General features: G+C 39.1%; 1 protein-coding gene across 1 annotated transcript in view; it reads left to right on the top strand.

Annotated features, from left to right (window-relative positions):
• Positions 1-19,277, top strand: part of csmd2 (CUB and Sushi multiple domains 2) — a 2,031,293-nt gene that overhangs the window by 1,323,910 nt on the left and 688,106 nt on the right. The window contains exon 6 of the mRNA XM_063033882.1: positions 16,144-16,256. Coding sequence (XP_062889952.1) covers positions 16,144-16,256 — 113 coding nt within the window. The remainder of the gene's footprint in view (positions 1-16,143; positions 16,257-19,277) is intronic.

Raw genomic sequence — 19,277 nt, forward strand, 5'->3', positions numbered from 1 at the left:
TGTTCCCGTGTTCCACTGACCTGAACAGATCCATGTGTTTGTGCTAATTTTAAGAATACTCATCCACTTAGATTGCTAAGCCACACAATGGGTCACATGAAGGTATCCCACCCCTGCCACAAAATGTTGTTACGTTAAGTGAAGTCACCGGAGAAAAGTACTGGTAGTTATGAAGCAGCTTCTTTATTTGACAAAACAAGGTATGGCAGGCATCATATGGAGACGCTTTCCCTTGAAAGGTCTTGCTGGACCAACATGGGACTCGATATGTGCTAAACATTAAAAGACTATCCATATTTACAATGTATCGACAGTGCTTTCTTTGAAACTACACACAAACTTCAGACCTCCCGACTTGCACCCACATGAGAGACATCCAAATGAATTTTAATCAGCATTGTCTGGTCTGGGATTCATGGTTTTTAAGAACCCATTGTTCAGAGCTGCACTACAAATTAAATCCACAATACATAGTCAAATGTGAAGACTGGTTACTGAAGTCATTTGCTAAATGTAAATATGCTAAACCCAAAAATCACTCTAACAGTTGTAATCTGTTTTATGACACTCTTAGATGACAAGTAATGCTATATTGATCCAATTCATAGTCATAGTCATACTTTATTGATCCCGGGGGAAATTGGTTTTTGTTACAGTTGCACCATAAATAATTAAATAGTAATAAAACCATAAATAATTAAATAGTAATATGTAAATTATACCAGGAATTAAGTCCAAGACCAGCCTATTGGCTCAGGGTGTCTGATCCTCCAAGGGAGGAATTGTAAAGTTTGATGGCCACAGGCAGGAATGACTTCCTATGTCGCTCTGTGTTGCATCTCGGTGGAATGAGTCTCTGGCTGAACGTACTCCTGTGAGTTTTCCTTTACTCCTTCACTTTACTTCCTTTACCTTCTGAAATCCACTGGTGTAATCATAGCAATCCAAACACAGACCCCATACTCTTAAGCAAATTTGGCACAAGGCTGAGTTGGAACCCAATGGCTAAAAATTCATCCTAGCACCAAACCTGGTAAAACTAGTGGTATCAGTGCAATGGACTATAATTTGGAAATGTAATATCATTGAAGATATTGAGTCTGAATTTCAGAAGTAGACTTCTGTGTTTAGCTGCCTTTATGCATGTGGGTACTTACACACATACAAAGAGCTGACCAAGGATGTTTGTCTTTTATTTAGGCATTCTTCACCTTTAAGACTTGACATCCTGCCTGGTGAATTTGCTGAGACAATAGGATGAACCTATGCAGAGGGGGGAAAAAAAAACTCTAAATTAATTGATTGCCTTTTACTCTTGATTCTCACAAATTCTGTCAGATAAAACTCCCTTGTTAAGCTGCTTTGGTGTTTCATGTGCGCATTCTGTTGACAGCTTTCTTTTGATTATGCTGAGAAGCATCATTCGTATGCCCCCGAATTTTACTTCAATCCTTTCATCCCATATAATTGGTGTATGTAACATTGCCAAAATATACGATCCTCTCTAAAATGCAATGCACAGTAAGCCTGTCACACATTTTTTTCAAGTTCTTTGGAGGTTTTAAGAACAAATATCAAAGTTCCTGTGTTATTTTGTTCCAACCTGAAAGAGTAAATGGAATTATTATTACTAATTTGCTCATTGCCCCCCTTTAAAGCCTTTCTCAATGGAACAATTTTTGTTGCCCCCAAAGATGTAGCATGTTTGGGCTGCTGTAATTGTTCCCTAAATATCTGGAAATGCTGACTTGAAAGTATTTATGCATGGATTTGTCATCCATCAGATTTTAATTCGATTTTATCCAACATTTTAAGATTATAATGATCAAACTGTCTTGTTCTCCAGTCTTATTCTGGACAGAGGAAGAATAATCTTCAAAACTTTTCTTCTCTGCAAATAGATTACTTAACTTCCTCCAAGTTAATCTCCTCCATAAGTACCTCAACAGCAAGTGGAAGAAATTTCACAACAGCTTTGCGACGAATATTGAAATCAGTTGTTCAGCCTTCCCATTTGCTCCCCCTTGATACTGGTCATCTCTTACCCCAGACATCGCTTTTCCCTTACCCCTGTCATCTGAACACTTGGGTCATGGATATATCTCACCATCCGCTTCCATGAATAATAAACGGTGGTTTATCATCTTCCACATCTCCCTTCAACTGGAGATATCATAATTGACTCTCCCTTCCTTGGTATTGTCCCTGTTTCTTTCAAAATCATTACTTCCAGACATTCATGCTACAAGAAACGTCTCAGTGCCAAAACTGCTTTCTCAATTCTTGTTGAAAAATGGTTTGATTAGAATATTTCCATGGCAGCCAGCAAGTCCTCTGTTAAGGATAACACCTCCAATTGAATGGAAACATTTGAACCCTCCTGGAAGGAGAGCTAGTACCACAAATTGTTATTGACTGTGAAATCCACCTGTGGCTTTGTGTTTTTGGCTCAAATTCCTAGGGAATTCATTGTTGGGTATTTATTTCAGAATCAGAATCAGGCTTACTATCACGAGCATGTGACATGAAATTTGTTAACTTAGCAGCATTTCAATGCAATACATAATCTAACAGGGAGAGAGAGAGAGAAAAAAAAATAAAACATAATAATAAATAGACAAATAAACCAATTATGTGTATTGAATAGATTTAAAGATGCGCAAAAACAGAAATACTGTATGTTAAAAAAAGTGAGGTAGTGTCCAAAGCTTTAACGTCCATTTAGGAATCGAATGGCAAAGGGGAAGAATCTGTTCCTGAATTGCTGAGTGTGTGCCTTCAGGCTTCTGTACCTCCTACCTGATGGTAACAGTGAGAAAAGGGCATGCACTGGGTGCTGGAGGTCCTTAATAATGGACGCTGTCTTTCTGAGACACCGCTCCCTAAAGATGTCCTGGGTACTTTGTAGGCTAGTCCCCAAGATGGAGCTGACTAGATTTACAACCTTCTGCAGCTTCTTTCAGTCCTGTACAGTAGCCCCTCCATACCAGACAGTGATGCAGCCTGTCAGAATGCTCTCTACGGTACAACTATAGAAGTTTTTGAGTGTGTTTGTTGACATGCATTAGATAAGAGTCTAATGCAAACTTTCATTAATGTATATAGCAGGTGAAGCACAGGTTATCTGAGTTGGTAATTAAACCTCTCCTGTGATACGAACAGCCTGAATGGTGGGCTGCTTTCCCTCTCTGGCTGGCTGTCCTGAAGTGGCCAGATCAGTGCAAGTCTGAGTAACTTCCATTTCAGCTCGAAGCTGTCGTCAACCATGAAGAACTTTGATTAATAGCAAACTGGTGCCTGACCATAAAAGAAATTCTGTGCAGTTCTTTAATGTTTCTAATCTGGGGTAGCCCAACATGGATGAGCTCTTTACCTCTGAACCTCACTTGAAGAAAAATAAAGTTTCCTCAAACCTGGCTAAAAATACCCTTGAGTAATTTGACCAACAAACACAAGCAGTTCAACAATACACATTGTGCGACAACCAGATGTTTGGTCAAGCAAACTAACAAATCACTCTTCTAACTAACCATCCATCTGTTGTTCATTCACCAATTGGTCCCATTTACTTTACTTTCTTAAGCATTCATCATTAAGCAGGTGAGTTGGCAAGTGTGCTGAACACAGAAAAGTGATGTGAGTAAATACCTGTCATGCAGATGAATGAATAACAATTTGAAACTTATATACATCACATAGTTGTGCATTCAGTCTCTCAAAAACCATGAAAGCCAGGTGGTCTGTTTAAGCGAGTCATTTCCATGTATGGTACAAATATGTGCATTATTATTATTACATTTTTAATAGAAGTGTCAGAAAAACAAATAGAATACACGGAGTTGTAAGCAAAGAGTAAGATGGAAAAGCATATCAGGCATTTTGATCATATCATTATATACGTAACAATATGATTTAATTACCTTCTGAATCAAATAATTATTCAGCTTCATTTTGCAAGAGTTTTATTGATTGTTATTATCTATGGTTCATCATCCATTATTCTAGAGTGTGTATAGAAAGAGCATTCTTTGTGAGGTGTTACTGATGTAATTTTACTTGTGCTATAAGTGATGTGTGCCTGCTGTAAATTTGATTAGCCAAATGCACTGGAATGTGAAATGTTCATTCAAATAGAAACACCACTTAAAAGAAGAAAGAATGCAGAAAAGAAGCCAATGGAATGGTATTTTTATAACCTGACTGATGAAAATAATCCTGAGTGTACTTGGCATTTGAAGTGATATATCACATGATAGAAATTGTTAATTATACTGAGGGCAGCATAATATTTAATTTTGTTTGACTGAGTAATATAGAGTTCATCACTCAGGCATCATAAATCTTACTTAGTCTTGAAATGTAAGAAGTGCAAAGTAAATTCCATCCTCTAACATTAGAAAACTTTTGAATGATTTAAGAATTGTGATCTTGATGCCAGAAGACACAAATATTTCCATCATCTGGTTGTCCAGCTTCAGACATTAGGTATGTCATTGAGAGTCTTCATGGTACTGACACCTATAGACACAAAGATACTCTGTAGCCAATAAAAGAAGTCCACATAAGTGAAATTGTTTCTTTTGGAAGGAAGAGCTACTGCAATTGACATTTCTTCTATGCATTTGTTGAGGTGATGGGGTGAAGATACATCTCTACCAAAGGAGGTGTAAGGCACTCCCTCCCTCTGCTAGTCTGCAGGTCACCCTTGGGCAGGTTAGCCTCCTGATGAGGGTCATGTGAAACCACGGGAGAAAGTTGTGAATGGTCGTATGAGCAGTTACTGCATTTCATAGAACACTGACACCAGGCAAAAAACCTCTGAAGAGTATTGATAATGGGTAGGGTTGTCCACCTTTTAAATACAATGCCCAGAAGAAAGTAATGGCAAATGACTTCTGAAGAAAAATTTGCCAAGAACAATCATGGTCATAGACTGTGATCACCCACGTCATATGACACGACACATAACGACGATGATTTGTTGAGGCAGGGATAAAATCCTGCATTTTGTCAGTGAGCTAATCAGAGCCTCTGAAGGAGTCTGCTGGATCTTTGTTGGATTTGTCTAGTGGTATAGACATTGTTGACTCTCTGTTCTATTAATAGGGAATCAAATGTGGACAGTAAATATTGATCTGTTGGCAGCATACATATCCCACCAGCAAATTATCGCCGAGATTAATGAAATGTATTTGTATCTGGATTGCTGCCTTATTTTGTCGTTCTTGACACTCTTGTATTGCTATCCCATTCAACTTTGTTTTAAGACCAAAACAACATAATATTGCAGACTAACATAATGCAGTAATGATTCCTGTAGATTTTATGTAATTAGTCATGGGATGAGGAAATCACTGACTGAGCTGGCGTTTATTTAACTGCAGCTAAAGTGTAATGCTTGTTACGATATTTTAGAGGGAAAGCAAGAGTTCAGCACTCTGCTGTGGAGCTGGGGTCACATCCATCTATGATATACATCCACCTACAAAGATCTTGGACCTGACACAAAACTCATGACTCTTTTTTTTGGCAAAAGTTATCACTTACTTCTGGAATTTGGATTACCTGCAGCAGACATCTCAAGGCATTGGGAAAATAGTACCAGCACAGTGTTTTCAAAATCTTTATAGGTTCTATAACTAATTCTTAGACTGCTTAGGGTGTAATAGCTCTCAAATTCCCAATCATATCCTTGTAACCTATTCTCACAGATGTGATTCAACCACCCTTCTCGCATCCACCTACACGAGGGACAAGTTTACAATTGTCAGTTATGTTGACAGCCAACAAATCCTTGGGATGTGGGAAGAAAACAGAGCATGCAGAAGAAAATAATCAGTTTCAGGAAAAATGTGCAAATTTCACACAGATAGCACAAGTATTTCGAATTGAGCACGGATCCCTGGAACTGTAAATAGCTTTGCATCCAGATGAATTAATGGCAACGTTTTCTCCCAACATTCCCAGTATTGAAGCTCCAGCTGGACTTAGCCAGTTGGTAGTGTTAGATAGGCTAAGTTGTTATGGGTGGTCAACACAAGGCTATCGATACACACATTCTATTCTGAGCAGTGTTTCAGAAAGGGATTAGCAGGTAAACAAAGAAGATGCCAGGAGGTACTTAAAGCCTACATGGAAAAATTCAAAATTTCGCATGCTTCTTGGATTACTATCTGCTGACCACTCTCAGCATAGGAATGGCGCATTCAGGATTGTATTGTGAATCTCAATATTGTTCACTGCGCTCAGAGAGAAAGCTGGAAAATGTGGTGGAGCAAGTTAACCTCATAAACCAACCAACTACCAGTCCTCTTCTGTTGCAGAGTTTACATAGCTCCACGACTGACAAGTTATCTTCAGTCCTGAGGGCTGCCTGGGAAGAAGTAGAATTTCAACAAGAACTAAGAGTGGAAAAAAAGCACATGTATACAAATAAAGGGCCAAGCGAGGAGGATTTTTAGGTGAGAACATAACATGCGTAGTTGAGAAGGGAAGCAAGTGACAAAGGCAGTTGAATTGAACTTCTAGGCTTTAGTAACAAGGGTGTGTTCAGCTATTTGTTGTAGGTAGAAGTGCAAGAAGCAGAGGAAGGGATGTTGTTGATGGACCACATTTAGTCCAGTGATGTCAGGTAAATTTACAAATAGTTATACCTGGCTAATTTTGGTCACCTTCAACAGAAGTGAACAAGGGCAGGGTCGGCACCAGGATTCAAACAAGTAAAGATTGCAACTGGAAATTCTGACATCAGAAAAGGAGAAAATAGTTTAATTCAAAATAACGTGGCTCGTAGAACAATTCTTAACCAACTCAACTGAAAGAAGGAAAATTCCATTATGGATGGAAATTACAATGGACATTTACAAAATGGAGAAGATAACAGCATCTGTTAATCATAAGTTGGAACAATTTTATTCATACTGGAAAAAATGGCTTAACTACATAACACCTCATAGGCCTGATTTTATTCTCACAAGTCAATGAATACGTTGTAAAAAAAAGATCACTCCCTGCTATGTACATAGTTTTCTTCTTTCGATTGTTCTTTCTTTCCTCTCCTTTCTGTAAGTGTATACCTCAGATAAATATTATGTGGAGATTTGTGACAAATATGATTATATGATATATATGTACAGTATCTGAAATACATCTTATGGAAATGTTTGACGGTGAAATTCAATAAAAAATAAATTACAAAAAGAAAGAGTTGTAGAGAACAACAGGAATTCTGCAGATGCTGGAAATTCAAGCAACATACATCAAAGTTGCTGGTGAACGCAGCAGGCCAGGCAGCATCTATAGGAAGAGGCGCAGTCGACGTTTCAGGCCGAGACCCTTCGTCAGGACTTCAATTCTACTTCTGCCCCGCCTGAAACGTCGACTGCGCCTCTTCCTATAGATGCTGCCTGGCCTGCTGCGTTCACCAGCAACTTTGATGTAGAGTTGTAGAGAACTTGTCAGTGAATGGAAAGGATAAGATCATAGACAGGAGAAAGTACTGCACACTTCCACAAACACAAGAGATTCTGCAGATGCTGAAATCTTGAGTAACATGTTTGAGCAAGTCAGACATCATGTATGGAGTGAAATGAATAGTTGATGTTTCAGGACAAGACCCTTCATCAGGACTGGAATTCTACTTCTGCCCCCTTATTTCCAGTCTTAATGAAAGGCCTTTACCTGAAATGATGACTTTTTATTCCTCTCCACAATAAGCACTTTCAAATGATTCGGTAATCTCTATTTAAAAAGTGCAACTCTGCAAGGTACTTTTTGCTGTCAGTTTAGATCTATCTCTGTGGATGTATTTCCTTGTGACGCACAGAGAAACAATTCTTGATATGTAATCTTTTAGGCCTCTCTGTCAGGATGTCTTTGAAGATGGATATAATGGATTTGCTTGACAGTCAGTGCTGCTTTGAGATTGACTAGTTGCTTCTGCTGGAGAGTAAGTGCAGTGGATTTAAGTTTCTTCCAACAGTTCACTTCTGAGGACAGACTGGCCACTTTTATTAATGTAATTTCACTGACAGGTACATCCTAATTCTAACCGTTACTCAGCAGTGCACAGATGCTTGTCTGTTCTTCTGCTGAGCATTGTATAGCCCTGATCTTGATGCCCAAAGGCAATTATTTTGCTATTATCAGAGTTATTTATCATTCAGAGATTGCACTTGCTTAGCCAGCACTCTGTTAAATGGATTGAATCCCAAGGACACAAAGGAAGTGTCTGATCTTTATCACGTTCTACACGCTGGGAAGAAGAAAGGGCCACTCAGAGCCCAGGAAGGCCTTTTAAGGGAAAGCTGGAAACTAGACTGTAATTCTAAATTCCATTCTGGTGGTCAAGAAGCAGAGTGGGCAGAGGAAATAGGGGCATGTTTTCTGTCTCCAGACCAGCTTTTCCACTGCAGTGAGATTGTCGATCATTTAGTTCACGGAGCAAGTTGCTTCTCTGTTTGTGCTCCTAGGGCACAGTTTTCCATTGGCTGTCAGAATATTGCTGAGTTCCAGAGCAGCACAGCGACTTTCCCATGTTGTACAGTATGGTGCCTGCACTGATGCAAAGGATTGGAAAGTCAGTGAGGTCATGGCCCACGATGTCAAATCTACAGTAAAAGTTGACGTTTTAAAATCCTTCAGGACCTGCTAAACATCAAAGTGATTAGTTTTAGTCTTTTCTTATTACACCCACACACACACAAATTAAAAACATTTAAAGTAACTTAAGCCAAGTAAAGAAGAAAAAATACTTTGTTTTACTCCTGGCCCTTGATTGCCAAGTCGTGTTTTCTTTATTTCAGCCTTTCTTATGGATTTCAAACAGTTTCTACCATAAAAATTTAAAAAAATATTCTTTGTACATAACCCATTTTTTTATCTACATGGAATGGTTTTAAATCTTTCTGATCATCAATTATAAAAGTCAATGGCCGAAGCAATCTATCAAAAAGCCCAGCAGTTTATGTAGGGTAACAGTTCAGGATCCTAATCCTGACTCAGTCTCCACTCATGGACTCCTCCACTTTACAGGATGTTTATAGCCACTGGACTCGCAAGACGTCTGAACACGTGGACCCACAAGTAATAAATGCAGCAGTGACATCGATGTTCGGGGTGTGGTGGGAGTTCATGGACAGAGGACACAGGAGTTGAGCAAGAGGAGCAGGCTGGATCTAATACAATATGGCTCAATATATAATCTTTAAAATGAACATTCCTGTTCTTCTATGGATTGGTTGAAGATAAATTTGTTAGTATTAGGCTATTAATTTAACATGCAAGTTAAGAAATGGTTGATACCAGAAGCAATAAAAGGTTCTCCATCAAATTTCCCCTTTTGCTACTTTGCTGTGCAACTGTCTCGAGAGCTAGTGGACAGCAGTTTTGAGCTTCATGCTAGTTACCCAACTGCAGAAAGATTCCTATTTCTAATTCAGTGCAGCAACTAACATCATGAATTAAAGGGATCCAATTGAAGAGAAAAAAAAATAACTGTTGCCGATAAATCCAATAAGGAAATGAGAAGAGTCCTTTTCATCTTGTCTTTGGCAAGTCTGTAGAAAATGTCACTATGGGAGGTAGTGCAGGTGAATCACGTCAATTTACCCCAAAAGAAATTAAGGAGCACAAGAGTGTGAACTGAAGGTGAAGAGAGGTTGGTTGATGCTTCAATGGTGTTTAAACTCTAATTTATGTTAAATATACCCTAGAATAGTTTATACTATGTAATAGTCTCTTAGTGGATTGAAAGTGAAGGAGCTGGTTGTGCTTGCTGTCTGACCTATCGTTAATGTGCTGGAGATTCCTTGAAGGTAAATATTTTCAGACTGATGTCAGAATCTGGGAGCAGAACCAGTTGTTGAAATAGCTGCTAATCCTACCCCTCACCTCAGTATGTTTCCAAAATGCTTCGCAAGTCGCTACATCCTTTTAAGGCAGCAAAATAAAGACGTGTAACCAGGTGACCGTCGGATCTTATTCAGTATCGTTAAAAGTGTACTTAGGCAGGCATCCGGGTAATGCTGGAATAGTTGACTGTGCCTTTAAGGGAGATGGTGATGTCATTACGCACGCGCGGGATAGTGGGAATAGTACTTTCTGCTAAAGACATGGTAAGGCATTGGAATTGGGTTCTTCCCAGAGTGTGCTGGACATGGTGAGGAAAGATGAGCATTAATTGACAATATCCATGTGAATTTGTTTATGCTTGTTGGTGGATTGAGAAGATTGGTAATTTGACATGTTTTACATGTGGATGCTTTAGATTTCCATGAGTGAAGAACTCAATGCTGGATTTCGTGACTTGGGCAAAGTTCCTCACCAGTCAAGTAGGATTGCCACTACCGTATTTGTACCGTATTAGTTCTGGTATTTTTTATACTGCATACGCAATTCTGTTCATACACAAGAGTGTGGATTGAAAGTTAAACTGAGATTGTATCGCCAAGAACTGGTCGTAAATTCGTTCGTTTTGTTTCGCGACCCTCTTCTGGCACTTAAAACATCTATAACAGATAGAGGAATTAAAACCCCAAAAAGTCTTTGTTGTCCTGAGTGTGTACTTTTTCCCTAGGCTACACATGTAATTCACAGTATTGGAGTCAGAGACATTGGAAACAGGGCTGAAGATATGATGTTCCAAATTTTGTTTCAAGTGACAAATTTTAATAAGGGATTTAAAGAAGAATGTTCGATGCAGAGAGAAAATTCCAGTGTTTGGCAGTTCATTGGCAAAGGGCACAGCATCTAATGCTGGGGCCCAGGGACTGAGTGGGTGCACAAGGGGCTTGAGTCTAATATAGGTGAGATGAAGGAATGTGACATTTGAATAAAAGGCGTTGGGAAATAAGTGTGCCTCGGATAATGAGTAAGATTAAGAGTGAGTGACTGAATATAGGCTACAGAGATCTGCATGAAAATAAGTTAATTGAGGTTTGAAGATTGGAAGCCGCCATATAAATGTTCAAATGGTCTCTCTGGTGTTGACAAAAGGCAAGATTGTTGGGGGTCTCAATAATAAGTGCTCTGAATCGATGGTAACCATGCAGTAGAAACAGGCGTTCTTCCCTTGGAAGGAGGTTCAATACGTAGTCAACTTAGAATATCTGATTGATCCCACAATGACCAACTCAGTAGATGAAATTCATTGCAATGGTGTGACTTGGTATCTAGGGCAGGCATTCATCGTTTTAATTTCACCAATGCTTAAACGACTGAATTTATGGTTCATCCAATCAAGCAGGAGGAGGACCATCCAGGAATGATCTGCAGAGGGTCCTGAAGACAACAGAGCAGGAGGGAAGAAAAAACCAGTGTTGGAGATGCTCAGGATAGATTAGTGTGAGGACAGCAAGAGCCTGTTCACAATGGAGGAGAGGCTTTATATCAGAATGGTATGGCTGATTAGTTGTAGTCGGTAGGGAACTAGGAGATAATGCCCAAATATCAACATTATGGATGTTATCATTCCAGCCTCGGCTTCTGGAGGGTAATGGATGGGCAGAATATGTGAAGTAAGCCTAAATATTAACCAGAGTAGGAAAAGTACATGCAGATTTTAGCCCAGATTATTCCTGATTTCAGGGAAAGATTACTTCATTAAATATTTATCTGCTAGCTGGAACATTTACAAATGTGACAGATGGAATTTAATGCAGATAAGTGCGAGGTGCCACACTTCAGTAGGATCAACCAGGGTAGGTCTTACACAGTGAATGGTAGGGCGCTGAGGAGTACTGTAAAACAAAGGGATCTGGTCCATAATTCATTGAAAGTGGTGTCACAGTTAGATAGATTGTAAAGAAAGCTCTTGGCACATCTGCCTTCATGAATCAAAGTACTGAGTATAGGAGATGGGATGTTATGTTGAAGTTATATAAAACACCAGTGAGGCCTAATTTGGAGTATTGCATGCAGTTTTGGCCACATACCTGCAGGAAAGATGTAAATGAAAACTTACAAAGATGTTGCTGGGTTTGGAGGACTTGGGTTATAAGGAAAAATTGAATAGTTTAGGACTTCATTCCTTGGGATGTTCAAAAGTGAGAGGACATTTGATACAGGTATGCAAAATAATGAAGGGTATATATAAGGTAAGTGCAAGCAGGCTTTTTGCACTGAGATTGGGTGGGACTACAACCAGAGGTTATGGGTTAAGGGTGAAAGGTGAAAAGTTTAAAGTGAACATGAGGGGAAACTTCTTCACTTAGAGGGTCACGGGTGTGGAATGAGCTGGTAGCGCAAATGGTGTACGCAAGCTCGATTTCAACATTTAAGAGACGTTATGTACATGTATGGTAGGGATATGGAGGGCTATGGTCTGGGGGCAGGATGAGGGGAGTAGGCAGTTTAAATGATTCGGCATGGATATAATGGGCCGAAGGGCCTGTTTTTTCCTGTACTTCTCTATGTCTCTACCACTCTATGACATGACAGTGCATGCCATGATAGAACCCTGCAAGAGCAGTGTTGTGTTTTGTTTAAATTGGTTGTCTTCATTTCAGAAGAATGTGATCCTCTTTGAACTGTGCCATGGAATTTGAATGATCTGAAACAGCAGCCTTGGTATAACATCTCATCTGAAGGGTTGTTTCTTTTTCAGTAATAACATTTGACTTATTACAGAGTTCTGGAAAAGAACTGAAAAGGCCCACAACTGAGCTACTGAGATTTAAAAAAAATCTACTTCATATTGCAAATTACTACTTGCATTCCCCTTTACCCCACCTGAAAACAGTGGTTGTCAGTGGCAGTATTTGACTGAATATGACATGACTACTACAGACAAAGATATGAAACACTATTGTCAATGACAATAACCACTGCATTTGTGACAGTATTTCACATTCTCAGTGAGTTATAAAATCTGGGCATAAATTAAGTGTTGTAACCTTATTGCAATTGTTTTTGCAAACTCTGCAGTATGCTATATTAAATTCTATATTTTGGGTAGAACTTTATGTGTACTTCCTAAACCATCCAAAATGTTGTGATTTCCTCCGAGAGCCAAGATTAGAACCAATTATAGACAGGAAACATCTGGAAATTACATCTTTGACTTCATTAAATAATTGCAATTAGTCCATGGAGCTAAAATGCTGTCACTGCAGCAAGCAAAAGCCATGTTTAATCAGGTGGTAACTTTATTAGCAGCACCTGTACACCTGCGTGTTAATGAAAATATCTATTCAGCCATCATGTGGAAACAACTCCATGCATAAAAGCATGCAGGCATAGTCAAGAGGTTCAGTTTTTGATCAGACCAAATGTAAAAATAGGGAAGAAATGTGATCTAAGTGATGTTGACTCTACCAGATGGGGCGGTTTCACTATCTCAGAAATTGCTGATCTCCTGCGATTTTCACACACAACAGTCTCTAGAATTTGCAGAGAAAGGTTCAAAAAACAAAAAAGAAACATCCAATGAGCACCTTGTTAATGAGAGGTCAGAGGAGACTGGTTCAAGCTGACAGGAAGGTGATGGGAACTCATATTACCACCCATTGAACAACGGTTTAAGAAGAGTATCTTTGAGTGCACAACACTTCAAACCCTGAACTGGAAGAGCTGCTGCAGCAGAAGACCACACTGGGTTTTCTCCTTTACCTAATAAATTGGCCACTGAATTTATCATTCTTCCTTTTAGCTCCTCGTCTGGTTATTTCTTGATCTTAGATCAGGGAGCACAGAGGCTAGCAAATTATATGAGTCATTCTCCTACATTTTTAAATGCCAATCAGAAACTGGGATCAGAGTACTCCAAAGGAGAATTAGGCCACCTAGTTTTTTTACAAAGAGAAAGGAAGTTTAGGAATGTATTGATTTATTTTCAAATGTTGTGATTTTGTAATTTTGGAATTGTGGGACTGAATCTAAGGGCTTCAAAGTAAATTGGTGTTAGATGTGTTACCTGTGTACTTTTTTAATTAACTTAAGTTTTGTTTAAATTGGGTGGGAGGAGAAGATGGTGGCATGACGTAGTGCACGCAGCTCTCCGGTGAAATGATATCATATTTGTAAGTAGGACGCTGTGCACTATTCTGATTTAATGGAGACAGACGTGAGAAGCGCAGAGGAACATCTGGAGAAATTTCTGAAATGCCCGTCTTACTGCTGCTGCCACTGTGCAATCGAGAATCTCCAGAGGGAAGGCCCCAAAATCCACGGCTTTGCCTGCTGCTGGCAACCGAGGCTGGGGTTGAAGCATTCGGCAGAGATGGTGCTCGGTACTTGGTTTCGGAGAGCTGATCGGAGCTCGAAGTTTTGGACGACTCAGAGTCGGACTGTGGTCGGGCATGGCAGAGAGAGTTTTCTTCCTTCTCCCATCTGCGTGAGATGTGGGACTTTCGAGAGACTTTGAACTTTTTTACTGCGCCCATGGCCTGTTCTACATCAACTTATGGTATTGTTGCACTGTTGTAACTATATGTTATAATTATGTGGTTTTTGTTAGTTTTTCAGTCTTGGTCTGTCCTGTGTTTTGTGATATCACACTGGAGGAATATTGTATCATATCTTAATGCATGCATTACTAAATGACAATAAAAGAGGACTGTGTGTCCTCATAATCTAATAATAATCTAAAATTGCTATTGTTGAACTGTCCAGAACATACCACTGATTGACACCAACTTCTCCAAACTTCTTCTGACATGCAACAAAAATCAAAAGTTGAGAGAAATTTTTAAAAATGCCTAGATCCTAAGCTGGCAACTTTGTTACTTGAGCTCATCAAAATGATGAATAAATGTTAGTTAATTTGATTTTCCCTTCAGTGGTTAATAAACTAAACCAGCATTTATACCATTGTACCATCAAACTTGGAAGTGCTCGAAAAAAATATTGGCAAATTTGATTCTGGGAAACATATTCATTTTTTTTTCACCTCTGATTCTTGTTGCTGATCTCAAGAAGATGGGGTAAGTTGATGTCAATCAATTATGCCTTCTGAGCAATTCAGCAGAAGAAGTTCAAGCCCTGTAAAGTCAAGATTGAAACCGTCGTAAGTCATTCCACTATTGATGTCTGCTGGCCAGCAGAAAAGGAAGATCCCAATTTCTTCTGTCTGAATTGGGTCACAAGGGTGAAATGACAATCACCTAAGAGATTTATCCTGGCCTTTTACTATTCCTCTGCCTTTTTTGTTGGTGGCAACAAGCATTCAGTGTAAGATGTTGAGTGTTTCAACTGTAATCAATTGTAAAAACCAATTATGAATTAAAGTGTTTTTCCTCACATAATAACTTCCCCTTGATCTCCCAGGTCAATCCTTGTGAAAAGTTGAAGGCTTAGGTTTTTTCAACAAAGGATTATGGGGCAGGTATTACTGGTAGTTATGTGTGGCATTAATAATGAGTGGGGACAGCATTAGTGACATTAATATTGGCTAATGGGATACGATGAATTAACTCTAAAATTATAAGTATGCTTCTCCTGCAGCTATATACTCGAGTGCCTATGAATCAAACTGGCGATCATTCCAAAGAACCCTGATTTACTCAATGTAAATCTGTCCTTATTTGTGACTGCAAGGACAAATAATGCTGTGGGAACTGATCAAAATCATGATAATAGCTCACCATTGTGCTTCCAGCAGCTGAAATAATAATTAATGTCCTTGGCAAAATATTTTTTTGGGTAAATTGTTGGGAGGACAGCTTAGATTGAAAAGTTTATCTTTGCTGAAAGACTATACAGACAGAAAAGGTTTCATACTATTAATCATCTCTGGTTTGTGTTTGAACTGCCAACTCCAATCACATAGGTTGCTTTCTTGTCCTGAAGGCACCATATCTTTGACAAAAAAATGAGGGGGGGGAAACTGCTTGTACTCCACTGAGCTGTTGTAAAATTAATATTCAAATCTAATTAACAAAATAGCACGGTTGAGATTTCACAGGAGAAATAAGAACAATACATCCACAGTAATTGTGAAGTAATGTTTACTTGCTTGAAATGTTGTACCTGACTTGATTAAGTTGTCTGGAGTAAAATACTTCTCTGTGTGTGATATGAAGATAATGCAATATTTTTAAGCCTTTGAATGCCAGATGGTTGCAACAACCAGCTGACTCCCAAGGATGAAATTCAAATACATTTTCCCTTGAGCTTTACTGAATTTCATGAACTTCTTTTTTGCAGGTTGACTGGAATGAATCTACCTTCTCCTGTTATCAGTAGCAAAAACTGGCTCCGACTTCACTTCACATCAGACGGTAATCACAAGCAGAAAGGGTTTAGTGCTCAGTACCAAGGTAAGAGCTTATGCCTATTTACACAGACCTCAAATGAAATGTAGTTTCAAGCAAATCGTATTATTGATCAAAAACTTCAAAAAAAAATGCAGTTGCAAGAACTCTGGAACAAGAATAGAATATGTGTAAATATTCAAAAAGTCAGACATCAACAATGTATAGGGAAGTAGAACCAACATCTCACATTGATTATCTTTAATCAGCATTGAGAGATTAAAAAAAACATGTTGGGTTGCTCTCCGACCTTGGCAATTTACTTACAAATGTTTCGTCACCATAAGAGACATCGTCAGTGCGCTGTTGATTGCAGTGTGTCCTCAATCACACCACATCTGTAGTTGTGAACTTCCCACGATTCAGGACATTTACAAGGACAGGTGTGGAAAAAGGGCCCGTAGGATCATTGCGGACCCAAGCCACAGATTGGGGACACAATCTATTCCAGTTGCTACTATTCGGGAAGCGGTACTGCAGCATAAAAGCCAGGACCAACAGGCTCCGGGACAGCTTCTTCCACCAGGCCATCAGACTGATGAACTCACACTGATTTGAGTGTAGTCTATATTACATTGACTGTTCTATTTATTATAAATTATTATAAATTACTATGATTGCACTTTGCACATTTAGATGGAGAAGTAATGTGAAGATTTTTAGTCCTCATATATGTGAAGGACTAAGAAATAAAGTCAATTCAATTCCTCCGAATGGTTGGCCTTTATATATTTTTCAAACCAACCATCGACCACCCGAGCCACACACCTTCCCAATTATTTCCAAATAAACACTTTATAAAGAGAAGGCAAATATGAATTGCTCCTTTAGTGAGAAGGAGCATTAGTAACCCAGTCAGTGGGTACGGGAGGAGTTGAAAAGGGTACAATGATATTGGAAGGTGGGTGGTTGTTGATGGAAGTACTGAGAGAGAAGGAAAGGTTGCCATGTTGCTTTTGACAAAAGTTAAAGAATGCAACAGCGGTTCACCAGGATATTGCCTAAATGGAGTATTTCAGTGTTCAAAGTAAAATTTATTAAAATTTTCAAAGTAAATTTATTATCAAAGTACAGATATATCACCATATACAACCCTGAGATTAATTTTCTTGCAGACATTCAAGTTAATACAACGAAACAAAAAAAAACAAAATAATAAGCAATAAATATTGAGAACATGAGATCATGAAGAGTCCTTAAACATGAACCCATAGTTCGTGGGAACAGTTTATTGTTGGGGTAAATGAAGTTGAGTGAAGTTATCCTCCCTGGTTTAAGAGCCTGATGGTTGTGGGATAATAACTGTTGCTCTAAGACCACTTATTTTCTATGGAGCACAGATAGCTGAGGATAACCTGATTAAAATATTAAACTATAAAACCATAGGACATATGAGCAGAATTAGGCTATTGAGCCCATAAAGTCTGCTCTACCATTTTATCATGGCTGAACCTTTTTTCCTCCTACTCAGCCCTACTCCCCGGCCGCCTCCCTGTAACCTTTGGTGCCGTGCCCAATCAGAACATATCAATCTCTGCCTTAAATACACCCAATGATCTGGCCTCCCTGTGGTAACAAATTCCACAAATTTAACACCGTATGGCTAAAGAGATATCTCTGCATCTCTGTTTTAAATGGACACCTCTCAGTCCTGAGGCTGTGCCCTCTTGTCTTAGACTCCCCCACTGTCAGAAATATCCTTTCTACATCGACTCTGTCTCGGACTTTCAACATTTCAATGGTTTCAATAAAATCTCCCCTCATCCTTTTAAATTCCAGTGAGTACCGGCCTAGAGATATCAAACGTTCCTCATATGATAATGTTTTCATTCCTGGAATCATCCTTGTGAACCTCATCTGAACCGTCTGTAATGCCAGTACATCTTTTCTAAGGCAAGGAGCCTAAAACTGCTCACAGTACTCAAGGCGAGGCCTCACCAATGCCCTATAAAGCCTCAACATCACAGTACTACTCTTATCTTGAAATGTATGCTAACATTGCATTTGCATTCCTCACCACCAACTCAACTTGCAAGTTAACCTTTAGGGTATTATGCACAAGCTCTCCCAAGTCCCCTTGCATCTTAGATTTTTGGATTTTATCTCTGTTTAGAAAATACTTTGTACATTAATTTCTTCTACCAAAGTGCATGACCATGCATTTTCCAATATTGTATTTCATTTACCATTTTATTGCCCAATTTCCTAATCTGTCTAAATCCTTCCACATCCTAGCTATTTCCTCAACACTACCTGCCCCTCCATCAATCTTCAATCATCTGCAAACTTGTCAACAAATCCATCTATTCCTTCATCTAAGTTATTGATATAGAGCATACAAAAAAGACGGTCCCAACACCAATCCCTGTGGAGCACCACTAGACACTGGCAGACAACCAGAAAAGGATCCTTTTATTCCCACTCACTGCCTCCAACCAATCAACCAATGTTCTAACCATGCTAGTAACTTTCCTGTAATACCATGTGCTCTTAACTTGGTAAGCAGCCTCATGTGTAGCACCTTGTTAAGGGCTTCTTGAAAATCCAAATATACAACAATCACTGCATCCCCTTTATCAACCCTACTTGTAATCTTCTCAAAGAATTCCAACAGATTTATCAGGAAAAAATTCCCTTAAAGAAACCATGCTGACTTTGTCCTTCCTTGTCCTGTGTCACCATGTACTCCATAATCTCATCCTTAACAATTAACTCCAACATCTTCCCAACCACTGAAGTCAGGCTAGCTGATCTGTAATTTCCTTTCTTCTGCCTCCCTCTTTTCTTAAAGAGTGGAGTGACATTTTCAATTTTCCAGTCCTCTGGTACCATGCCAGAATTCAATGATTCTTGAAAGATCATTACTAATGCCTCCACAATCTCTACTGCTACCTCTTTCAGAACCCTAGGTTGCAGTTCATCTGGTCTGGGTTACTTATGCACCCTTAGGTCTTTCAACTTTCTGAGCACCTTCTCCCTCTTTAAAGCAATCTTTAAAGCAACTGCACTCATTTCTCTTCCCTCAAA

The sequence above is a fragment of the Mobula hypostoma genome, chromosome 26, assembly GCF_963921235.1.
Source record: "Mobula hypostoma chromosome 26, sMobHyp1.1, whole genome shotgun sequence".
NCBI classification, from domain to species: Eukaryota; Metazoa; Chordata; class Chondrichthyes; order Myliobatiformes; family Myliobatidae; genus Mobula; species Mobula hypostoma.